Source organism: Eucyclogobius newberryi, unplaced genomic scaffold, assembly GCF_026437365.1.
Source record: "Eucyclogobius newberryi isolate DKJ021-1_F unplaced genomic scaffold, fEucNew1.0.hap1 SCAF_5, whole genome shotgun sequence".
Taxonomy (NCBI): Eukaryota; Metazoa; Chordata; class Actinopteri; order Gobiiformes; family Gobiidae; genus Eucyclogobius; species Eucyclogobius newberryi.
Genome location: NW_027316167.1, coordinates 17,675,369 through 17,687,167, shown reverse-complemented (window position 1 = coordinate 17,687,167; position 11,799 = coordinate 17,675,369). Strand labels below are relative to the sequence as shown.

The window sequence follows — 11,799 nt, the reverse complement described above, 5'->3', positions numbered from 1 at the left end:
TTGTATCGATTATGTAGTAATGTCTTTGTTGTTGTTGTTTGGATCCGAATCAACTTTGCTTTGTCAAATACAAGATTATGAATATGTTGTTGGTAGTGTAAATCATGGCAATCTCTATCCATTTGATTTCAATATATATATAATGTATTTCCATTTCTAGCTGAATGAATGAAAAAATATAGTATTTTTCATATTTACCTGAACAACTCTATGTCTGTCCTCTAGGTGGCACTGTGGACTCAGGGACTAAATTCTAATCCAGTGGAAAACAGTCACGTTTTTGTGGCGACCACGTTTGATTAATATTAAACATCAAGCAACACATAATGTTAACAGATGTGACATTACCAAACAGTAATAATTAGATATTTTATTTCAATAAAATAAATTAATTAAAAATTGACACAAGTTTAATATACAGAAAGAAATTAATTGTAATGAGATCATGCAAGACTTCACAGCCTCAGTTGTCCCCAAATACTGCCTGCACTGGTCTGGTATAAATGAGTTAGAAAATAGGTGTGCTACTAAAACAAGAGCCACTTTGAGGGTTAAAGTGACATAATTAGCAATAGATCGTTTCACAATACATTTCTCAGATTCAGAAGATTCAGGAAGTTTGTTTTTAGATCTGATTGACAGTTACTTAAATTAAAAACTGCTGACCTTTTCTGTAACTGATTCCTATTTTACAGTGTTCTACTATTTTTGTATTTAAACATGATTCACCAAAATGTTGTCTCGTGCATTAACTGTCTTGTTTTTACCTGTAACTGGGACAAAAATGTGTGCTTTTATTCTTTTTTGTCAATACAACTTTGTAATTTGTATCTGAAAAAATGTCAGATATTTTAAATAACCAAAAATACACAAAAACACTGACCTGCGTAATTGTGCTTTAAGTCTCAACAACACATTTTACTTGCACAATGTACTTTTACTTACAGTTTACTGCTTAGAGTAATTCTTCTATTACTGTTTATCAGTTTTGAGTGTGAACTTAAAACGTAATAAAAACCAAAACACCAAACAGCATTGCATTATGTGAAATGTCGGACATCTGAAAAATACAGCAACTCGAGCGTCCATGTGAAGTGACCATAGATATGAAACAATGTTATTTCTATGGCAGCTGTATTTTAATTTATGTCCATATAACTGGCATAATGTCATCACACTAAGAGCATGAACTGACTGACCCTAAACGCACAAGATTATTAAACCCAAAGTCTTTTGTAAACGTCACAAATAGTGTGCTTATGACATGCTCTGCTCCTCTTCCCTCTGCACGTGGCTTTTAAATGTGTATTTTTCTTTTCTTTTCGAAATACATTACTGGCGCACAGATTTCAGTATAGACCAAGCAAAGTGCCGCAAAGACACTGCACAAACTGCTTTAAATCACGACTCCATTGTCCTTCTCTTGACTATGAGGCGCTTCCTTGTATGACTTTTGTCTATAAATGTCATCAACTTCTGATCAAATGACTCACCAGCAGTCTGCTAACGTCACCGCTGTTTTCTCAAATGGCATTGGAGCAAATTTCCCTTCATCAAATACAGACATTAAAAATAAATGCCACATTATTTCCTGTCTCGATACACCTTGGCTCATTCAGTTGTGCTTTGCATTGAACATCAGCGGTTTCTGTTAAATCCATATTAAACAAACCAGACAAATCTTGGTCGCATCAGTATATTTTGCAACGTAAACACAAGACAATATAAAAGTCTATTTTCATAATTATTGGAAAGTCTTTTTCTTTTGCAATTTGCTTCTGTTGTGGCAATGTTTTATGAAACCAAATTGCAGACAGAGCCCTACGCGTTTACGTTTTTAGGTATACTGATTTCTAATAAACACCTGGACACATGCTACAAGCTGAACCTAGCCTAACTATAACAAAACTGAGTGAGCACATTTATCCTTGTTTGATCGGTCTTGCTTTTCCCTTTGCCTCTGACACTGGAGGCTGATAGTGACTCTGTGTAAAAGGTTTGAATGTGGCTTGTGCTTTTATTTTCGGTGGGCACATCAACACTTATACTATTATTGAATGCTATATTTCTGAAGTTTTGAGGTATTCACTGAGGCTTTCCAACAGAGCAGTCCACATGTGTTTTGAGTCAGATTGAGGCAGTAATGGCTCTGTCTAAGCAGTGGCTCTTCACTGATTGTGATTGAATGCCTTGTTTTCATTTGGTTCTTGAGATAGGTGGATCCTAGACTCTGTAACACTGTCATAAAAGTCTCTTTCCACTGCACACACACACACACACATTCTTACTGAAAGTCTACTGTACACGAACACTGATGTGGTCTACATGGAGATGTGTCTGTACATACTGAGGCCTGTCCACTCTGATCCTCCCAGTGTTCTGCTGCGGCTGCAGACAATCACCCGGGGCTTCGTCTCATATCATAGTATGCTACACTAAAGATAAGCAATGGTCAATGCCAGAGTATTTTTTCATTATGAACAGTAACACAGCACACAGCACTGGACTGAAAGAGGAATGCTGACGGAAAGCTTTGGCCTGCGTCATGTCTCTGGTTCAGAGGATTACTCCCTGATCCTCCATAGGACAGTGGTTTGTATGTTTATGCAGTGTGTGCATGTGTGAGTGGCATATGAAAAACAGCACCATTTTGAGACATACTCTTCAGAGAAGACAGTTACCATGTCCATTCAAGTCTTGTGCTATGACAGCCCTGTCCCAGTGGTGGTCAGACCTCTTTCTCTGTCAGGCACACTGAGCACTGGTGGATGACGATGAGGTGGTGCAGACAGTGATGACACACAAACTGCTTCAGTTACATGGGGTCGCGGGGTCCGGGATGTAGTTTGTGCGTTCAGTGGTCAGTCACTGCACCGTCCTGTCACACGGTGCCGTTCTCCTGCCTTGGCTTATGGGGCGTTGTGCGAGTAGGCGTGCTTAAGGAGGGGGCCAAGGTACACAGGAACCCAGCTAGCAACGTGAGGCCCAGACCCCCCCAGGCACAAAACATGGACCAGCCATAGCCATGGCTAATGTCCTCGGGAAGGCCATACATGTAGCGGGGATAGCGCGACAGCTCAAAGTTGATTCCTGCCACGCATGTGCAGAGGGAGATGATACAGCATGTTCCTGTGAGCAGACAGCAGTGATTCAGACAGCATCCGTATCATTAATAATGTATGTGCTGAGTGCAGATCGTGAAGCATATGAATAGTAGATGGGGTCGTTTCCACTAATGGGAAGCCCCCGATTAAATGAATCATGTATATTGATATTTCAGACCACAGTATCATGTTGTTGTGTTTGTACATCTTTAAGACCTTGTACAGAGCCCATATTCCAGTACATTACGTATCATGTTCATTTTCATGCTGGGAACATGAAGTTACATGACACACACTGAAGTGAACTGTAACCAGACAAATCTGACATACTGTATAATCAGGCAAACACACAAAAATGGTTAGGATTTAAGTGTAGTGCAAACAGTATTTGTAGAATGTGCTGCATCTTTTGTCTTGGACAAACTGGTTTTAGCCTCAGGATCTGGCAGTGCAAAGCATGAGGCTAGTGTGGCTTTCTGATTGGACAATAACTAAGAGAAGCAAAACAAAAAGATCAACATGAACAACTTTAACATCATTACGCTCATTAAAGGCGCAATGGACGATTTTTCGGTGATTGGAGAACGCAGGTGGAAGTGCGCATGCGCACTCCCCCGTACACTGAGAGAACTATATTATGATAGATCAATTCGCTTAGACACGCAGAAACGTGGGGACGAGCCGAACGCGGCTGCAGGTGAGCGATAGGTGCGTTTTATGATTGATACATGGCAGGACTAATTGGCAGTCCACGCCACGAGGAAATAAGACTCAGATTTGTGCCAAAAAAATCGTCCATTCAACCTTTAAGTGTGAGTAAAATCAAGATTAGAATGTGATTTGAACATGTTCTCATCTAATAACAGATAGGTCCGGTTTACGATTTGTTATAATATGAACTTTTATTTTACATACACTACCTCAAAGTATGTGTTTGTGTGTTTTTACCTCCCATGAGAAAGAGTAGCCCAGCTACATATTGCATGAGGTCATGCTGTTGGCAGCAGCCCAGCACTCCAATGATCCAGCCGAACAGGATGATGGACACAGCCATGCCCACGAAGCCTGCGGTCATCCTCCTCAGGTCTGCACAGAGGACACACCACTTCACAAACACAAACACTGCACATGGTTTTAGGTGTATCTAATTATGACTCTGTTTGATGGGATAGTACCTACGTTAAATATTTATCACAGTTTGTGAAGAAAAGTTACCAAAACATTTTAAATTACAGGAAGCAGTGCTAAGTTCTAATTAAACCATATTGACACTAGACTCTCATCCACACAATGGAGCATTTATGCACAAGGAAAAAACAATTCTGCCCCTTTAAATATTAGTTAAACCAGGTCAATGTATTGGCAAATAATTATATTATATCATAATGTTTAATTATTTGTATATTATTTGTCAAACTATTGTGTAAATTAGAAGAGCTTTACCTCAGTGTACAATACTTTTATGGAATTACCTAGTGTGACATCATAATTTTCCGTCTGGAAATAAAATAATAAACATCAAAAATATCTTAACTGTGGTAAAATTGCTAAAACATGTTTGCGAAAATAAGTACTTTAAAACACAAAGCCGACAGGCCCAAACTCCACACAGGAATCATAGTTAGTCTTCTAAGGGCAGTGTAAACGGTGTATTGTTAGTACATTCTCAACTTTAACACTGATCAGTTTCAAGTTTCATAAGACCGTCACGTCTGAAGCTCCAGAATCACTATTGAAAATCACTAATGACATAATCCAAGGTCAAAGTGCGAGTGAAGGCGCCTGTCCACATCTCGGCTGAGGAGACATTGATCTGTGAAGCATTTACTCAGATAACACAGAGCTCTGAGGGACGACCTGATAACCTTTGGTCTAGACATCCAAAAATCTAAATGTGGCTTGTAAATTGTAAGTTATCTGCTTTTGGGGTTATTACATGTTAAAAAAAATGTGAGTTTAATCAAGACAAGATTATATTCCTTGATGTACAGGCGGATTATTTAATCAGAGAAACACGTGGTCTGGCGGAAATGTATTTTAAAATATTAGAGATTAACCAATTTGTTCTCTTTTCATGGCTGATGCAGATTGTTTAGAATCCAGTGAAACTGATGACCAATATGTACAGATGACTTATTATATCATTGTTCCAAAATGATATATTACAAACTCATCCACAGCCCGGGTTTACTACATAGAGTGCACTGTAGTCCCATTACGTACAGTGTCCTCTTCACAAAAACGTGTTATAGTAAAACCTGCTCTGATTTGTTTTTTTAGGCGTCTGGTTGATCCAAACGAAATATTGATCTCCGCTTGAGATTCAAGCCAGTACACTAAAACGTGCAAATATTGGCGTATTGCTATATCGGTCTAGCTCTAAAAAATAACACAAAGAACTGAGAAACGGCACCGAAAACAGAATCAACAAGCAAAAAAGCAACAGATTTAGTTTTGAAAATGATTTGAGAATATTCAAGAGGAGTTTTCTGCAATTGGGAAACTTCCTCGCCAGGCAACTTTCCATGTGTGGGATGGGCACACAAGCCGACTGTATTTAGACACTTGAAATGGTCCTAAAATACCTTTCAAGTTTGAGTAGATGTAATGACTTACGGAGCGCGTGCCACTCGTCCTGCCGAATGGTCTTGGTGATGTTCACGGGTAGATTTCTCGGGAGGATGGACGAAGTGTAGTGATATTTGACTGGAGTGCATCTTTGAATAATTCCTGGAAGAAATGTGGAGACAAATAATTAGAACATGGACAAACTCACTTATGGTGTGATTATGTTGGGTCCAGGCGACATCACAGGAATACAATTATCAGTTACTGAAAACAATGGGGAAATTAAAAAAGCCATATTCTATACATATTAAAGGACTTCCTTTGTTGTGGCCTTAAATGATGCAGATGAGTAATTATAATGTTATTTAGTGGCACAGTTTTCCTGTGGTTTCCAGTAGAGCTGGGTTTCGATTCAAATTTCAAGAATCAATTTGATTCCGATTTTTACATTTCAAAATCGATTTTTTTCAGATTTCTCAGATCCCATTCGATTCGCTCCGATTTCGATTCGATCCGGGGATAATGTTACTAAAAATGAAAAATGTGTTTGAACCGTTTCCTTCACTTCATGACTGTGTAGAGAAGCAACATATTAAAACTAGTATTATATCAATAATAAACAGCAAATCTTACAAGTATTGGTAGTTACTGATGGAAGACTGATGAAAAGGTTAAGGGTCAATCTACCTTCAAGAAAGATAATCCAGGAGTCCTGAATTATCTTTCTTGAAGGTAGATTGAAGTTCACAAAGGGAAATGTAGAAAATAATTTTAATTAAAAAAAATAATAATAATAATAAAAATCGATCTTTGGACGTACGAATCGATAATCGGTCATTAATATGCAAATCGATTAAAAATTGGAAAATTGATTATTTCAACCCAGCTCTAGTTTCCAGCTCTATGAATATTATAGTCTTCAAACCAAGCTCAGGTTTTCAGGTTCTGTCTCGGTCCTGGACTCAAGAGTCTAAACATTTTGACATTAGAAGCAGACATTTTTAGTGGCTCAATTTGTGTCAAATTAACCTGGTTATAAGATTAATATTATTATTATTATTGTTCTCTGGTCGTGTGCTTCTTATTTTGTGTATTTTTTTTTAATTGAATTTAAAAAAAAAGGTTTCATAAAGCGTTGGTTCTGATCGAGAAGTCGCACCTGACAAGGACTCAAACGGATGACCACAAACTTAATCGGCGTCACCATGGTCATGTTTACTGACCGCCAAGTCCACTTCGGCTTTCCAGTTCTCTCTAGGACTACAAATGCAAAGGATGCTTAGGATGCTTTCCCTTTTATTTAGGCTTGACCATCACAAACTACAAACTAGGCAGACATTTAACACTGTACAAGGTTTCACAGCAGAACCCCAAAGGACAATGACTATTTACTCACAATTCACTGGCCCATTATCACAGAAAGATCCTTACACATGCTGGAGTAACTGCATCACAAATTAGCAGCGTCTTTACCACTTGAAACTGAAACAAAAACAACAGACATTTCCCCACAAAGCGCTGCTGTCATAACACTGGGACTTCAGCTGTGATCGGAGTCGGGATGAAAGACCAGGAATCAACCAAACTCCACTGCCACAGCGTCTATAGTAAAGTCTTCACAGAGACGAAACATAAAGCCATTTCAATTGTCTCTGATCACTGATTTGTACAGTTGTCCAATGTGTCGTATTGCATTGACGTGTTGTACGGTTTCTCAATCACTGTTTGATATTTCTGCTTTTGTCTGACTGTTTTGTTCTTAAGATTAGGAACAACTGCACAGCGTCGGCTTCGTTTACCATTAATAAGACAAGACGGGTAAAAAAACGAACAAAAAACAACACAACATGGTCAAATTCAAACATTTTGTCACACAGTAGATTTTTTGTGGTTGCATTTTAACTTCAACATGTCCAGCAGGTTCCTACAACTAAAGGTGCACTGGGTAACTATGTAACTCTCCACAGATCTCACCTGTAACTAGGCCCTGCTTGTTTTCATGAAAATAGAAACGTTTAATGCCATACTGCGGGACATTCAAGGCAAAGCAATAACCGTTCCAGTGAGACCAGCAAATTGTCATTTACTGAAAAAACGAATGGTTTGTTCTCGGATAATACTGTCTAAAGTTGTGTAAAATCATGCTTATTTATCAAAACAATGAAACATATTAGTGAACACACACACATTATTTATTATTAACCATTTTATGAGTCGTACGGTGGTGTGTGGTTGCCTATAATAACCACTTCACTGCTTCTAGACTAAAAAGACACGACCGGAGTCCGACCAAACTCCTAATGAAGTGCAGTTGTGTGGACAGGACAGGTTGTGGCCCGCTAATGCTCCCGTCTCATGAGTCACCACAACTTCTGAATGTCCCGTAACTGTCGAGCCAGGCGCACACACAAGCGTCCTTGTTTGAACCTTTGAATCAAAAGCTTGTGATTGTGAATCTAGTTTGGGCTAAGTTTTGAGGATGGATTGAGCACATCTGTCTCACATGAATCATATCCACACACGTGTCTGCTGTTTGGTGTCTGCAGCAGTAAATGAATGCAAATTATGGATAAATGCACCGTCAAAGGCAAATATAGTTATACTGCCTTATTAGTCTTGCTGTGGTTTAAGCAGTGTGTGGGAAATGCTATGCTCTTTGCAGACCTTAGTGCTGACGGATCATTTTCAGGGTTCAAGATTTAGCTGAATGTCACGCCCCACTCTTCACCCACACTCCACACTCTGTCGTGTCCAATAAAACCATCAGGTCCAACTATTTTTTTCATCTGAAGGCTTTAATTGATACAGTTGGAGCATGAAAGGGGGAGAGAGCGAGAATAGACAGTTGGCAAATGTCAAGGGCTGGACTCAAACCCACAACCTACAACCACAGGTGTGCAACGCTTTTAGCCACTGCACCACCGGTGAAGCACCAGGTTAAACAATCTTAAAAGAAGTGTTCAAATAAGCATGTTTAGTGCTGCTGAGCTATTATTGTGAATATACTGTAACATAGACAAGGCCTCTTATGCAGAGTGTGGGTACATGAGGAGACACATGTGTTAACACTACAGTCAAAAAATAGGTTCATTTGTAGATAAAAATCAATAAGAATACAATTAGTAAAGGCTCTTACTGTTACAGTCTTGTTGCTAATTTGTCACACAGTGAGGCCTGGGCTGTGAAAAGAGCAGCTGCACAGTTCTTGTCGGTGAAGACTAAATAGAAGTATTCTGTGAAAGCCTTTTAGCCACCACTTCACTGTCATTCACATTGACAGGATATGGCTGGGAGCAGCCACAAAACATATGGAGGAGACCAGCCATTATGTCACAGTGTGGAGGACTCCCGGCCGATTCAGACAGGAGAAGGGGGTGGGTGTGAAATATGCTCAGGACAAAACCATATCTGTGGAACATGTATATGAACAGAATAGCCTGCCAGGACCACCGTGGGACAAAGTATACTGAATTGTTAGAATTATGCAGTGAATTGCTGAATGTTCAGAATCTCATTTCCCCGACAAATAAGCTCCCGAATGGCCACACAGAAATGCAGATATGAATATGGAGTTGGCTCCTTCATTCCAGCTGTAACAGTCATTATGCTAATGAGGCAGACAGACAAATGCCATGACAGAACAGCCTTTATGTGACAGAGCATGAGGAAGCCTTTTTCACTCACAATCCAAACAGATGCTTCCACAAGAGTGAAATGAAGCAGAGCTAAAGCCTGGTGTCGTGGGGGGCCTAAAGGTGAGCCTCGTGGCCTGCGTCTGCTGCTATCACGCTGTTTACCTTTGTAGATCAGGTCTTCCGTCTCCAGGTCGAAGCCCTCCCGGTGACACTTCCTCCACAGCCCGGTGATGGTGGAGTTGAACTGGCGGCTGCAGTGAGACTCCATGGCGGACGCAGCGGGCACGAAGTGGCGTTTCACCCTGCGGAGAGGAGCCACATCTGGGCCTTTCGCTCTCCTCTCCGGCGCGCTCTTTGGGGGCATCTTGAGGGGAAGGTTGGGGTTGGAGATGTAGATGTACCCCGGGTATGGCTTGTTGGCATAGTTCTTACATCTCTCCCGGTGTCGCCTGGCGTCCGTCTCGTACCAGTAGTCGGTGCAGATCGCCATGGCCAGCAGCCCCAGCGCGCACATCGCCAAGAAGAGCCCCGCGCTGGTTAACATTTTCATCGCGGCCATCTTCCTTCCCCACTCGATGGAGAGCCCGAACAGTCGCAAGAAGCAGAAGCAGGTTTCGTCGCCGCGGCCGCGCTCGTGGTACCGCGTGAAATCAATCACGACGGCACTCACCGCCTGTCGCAGCTGCGGACTGGAGACATGGTGGAGGGGAGCCAGCGTCGTCTTTGGTGGCGGTGGTGAGCCTCTGGATGCTATGTTGTTGCCACCATCTGTTATGGTACAGGAGCAGCGCGCGCGCGGGGGGGAGGGGCTGAGGATGCTGAGGATGCTGAGGATGCTGAGAGGAGGAAGAGCGTCTCTCCTCCGGGATGCTGCGGGGCCAGGACCAGACTGTGAGGGGAGTGGTCATTATGTGGAAGCTCCTCTCATCACTTTTGGGACGAGCACATGAGGCACAGCTACTTGTCCCATGTACTTTAATAATGGAAAGTACATGGGACAGATTCTCATGTTTTCCAAGTATTACTTTTTTTTGTTTTTACTCTGTGGTATATATTTGTCAGTGTTTTGTATCAGTAAAGTGTCAGTTTGCTTGAGAGAAAAGAAAAAAAAGGACAATTACAGGAAGTAGTGCTTAGTTCTAAAACAGAATTCCATCAAAAATGCATGTTACACACAACTGACAGTTTGTGACAGTTATCAGGTATTATTTCTCAAATCATAATTTTTGTGTAATTCGTGTGGATTTTGGCTGTTGTTTAGAGTATGGTTGCTAGGTAACTGTTGCTGCCCATGTCCAACCAGGAAGTGCAACCATAAACTTGGACAAAGGGCGACATTTTCAATAAAATCTTGGAATATAATCATGTTCATAATGTTTAAATGAAATGTCCAGTCGAACTTGTAATCAAAAGTAGGATATGTTAGTAAACGTTTGAAGCACTGCCCACTTACCTGTATTTACTTGCAATTATTAACAAATACAATCAAACTTCAGGTTATATATATATAAAGGGTTGAAAAAAATTAAAGTTGCCATTTTCCAAACCATAAAAATAAATACAAATAAAGCCGCGGCAGCAGCGATGATGGCTCTCGCCTCCCGCGCGACCGCCTTCCCGCCTGTCCAGAGGCAGGAAAATAAAGAACTACAAAAATGGAGTGAGACTACAAAATGACCCGGGCTACAGAGTGGAAACGCGTCAAAAATCCTACAATCTCCCTCTCTCTCTCTCTCTCCCTCCCTCCCTCTCTCTCTCTCCCTCTCGCTCTCGAGTTGTGGCAGAAAGAATAAAGTCTAAAGAATAAAGTCTAAAGAATAATAATTCTAATGCGGCACGAGAGGAAATGTCCCATCAAAATAAAAGCGGAAGAGGAAGTGAAGGCATTCATTGCGCCTCTGCTGACCAATTGTGAAAATACACAATATCTGCAATGCACTTTTTTCACGGCATCTCGAGGAGAATATAAACTATGAGTTTCAAACAAATCAGACAATGTTGAGTTTTTCACACAATGGGTAGGGGGCGCTATATAGTACATTTGTTACATGGGTATTTATTTCCAATCAGATCATAAAAACACATTAGTGAGTGAAATATGAGCTCCGCAGATCAATTCCAATAGGCGTGACTTGTCCTTGAAAACACTGAAAATTAAGCCTTTTTTGAGGGCGTTACGCGGAGACCGTAAAGAATATCAACATTCTTTTGGATATTTAATAAATTTCAATGTCTTTAGATGCAAAAGGGTTTGTTTTGAGCTCGAGCGGACAAAAAACCTAGGACAAGTACGATTTTGAAAAAAAAAAGTCAAGCGTGGCGGTACCACTTTGATTTGACATGGCTGACTTCCTGTTTTATCATAGAGCGATGCTGCCAGGTGTATTTTACTCCTCAAAGGTCAGAGGTCAAAGGTAGCTCTATCACTGTCCCAAGTCTCATGTGCCCAAAGATTAAGCATTTCATGTTTTTTTCTTTTTTGAACTAGTCGG

General features: G+C 40.7%; 1 protein-coding gene across 1 annotated transcript; it reads right to left on the bottom strand.

Moving 5' to 3' along the window:
* Positions 1 to 355: 355 nt before the first annotated feature.
* On the bottom strand, positions 356 to 10,140 carry tmem276b (transmembrane protein 276b). Its single transcript, XM_072464502.1, has 4 exons — positions 9,470 to 10,140; positions 5,721 to 5,834; positions 4,053 to 4,190; positions 356 to 3,129 (listed from the first exon to the last, which is right to left on the bottom strand). The coding sequence occupies exons 1-4, from the start codon at positions 9,864 to 9,866 to the stop codon at positions 2,882 to 2,884; spliced, it is 897 nt and encodes a 298-aa protein (XP_072320603.1). The 5' UTR covers positions 9,867 to 10,140; the 3' UTR covers positions 356 to 2,881.
* Positions 10,141 to 11,799: the final 1,659 nt, after the last annotated feature.

What these genes read in the sequence shown, in the direction of transcription:
- tmem276b (XM_072464502.1), bottom strand. Translation starts at nt 9,866, where the DNA reads ATGGCCGCGATGAAAATGTTAACCAGCGCGGGGCTCTTCTTGGCGATG. An exon ending in GGACGAGTGGCACGCGCTCC is followed by an intron (nt 4,191 to 5,720) that starts GTAAGTCATTAC and finishes TCCTCTGTGCAG; the next exon opens with ACCTGAGGAGGATGACCGCA. An exon ending in GCTACTCTTTCTCATGGGAG is followed by an intron (nt 3,130 to 4,052) that starts GTAAAAACACAC and finishes GTCTGCTCACAG; the next exon opens with GAACATGCTGTATCATCTCC.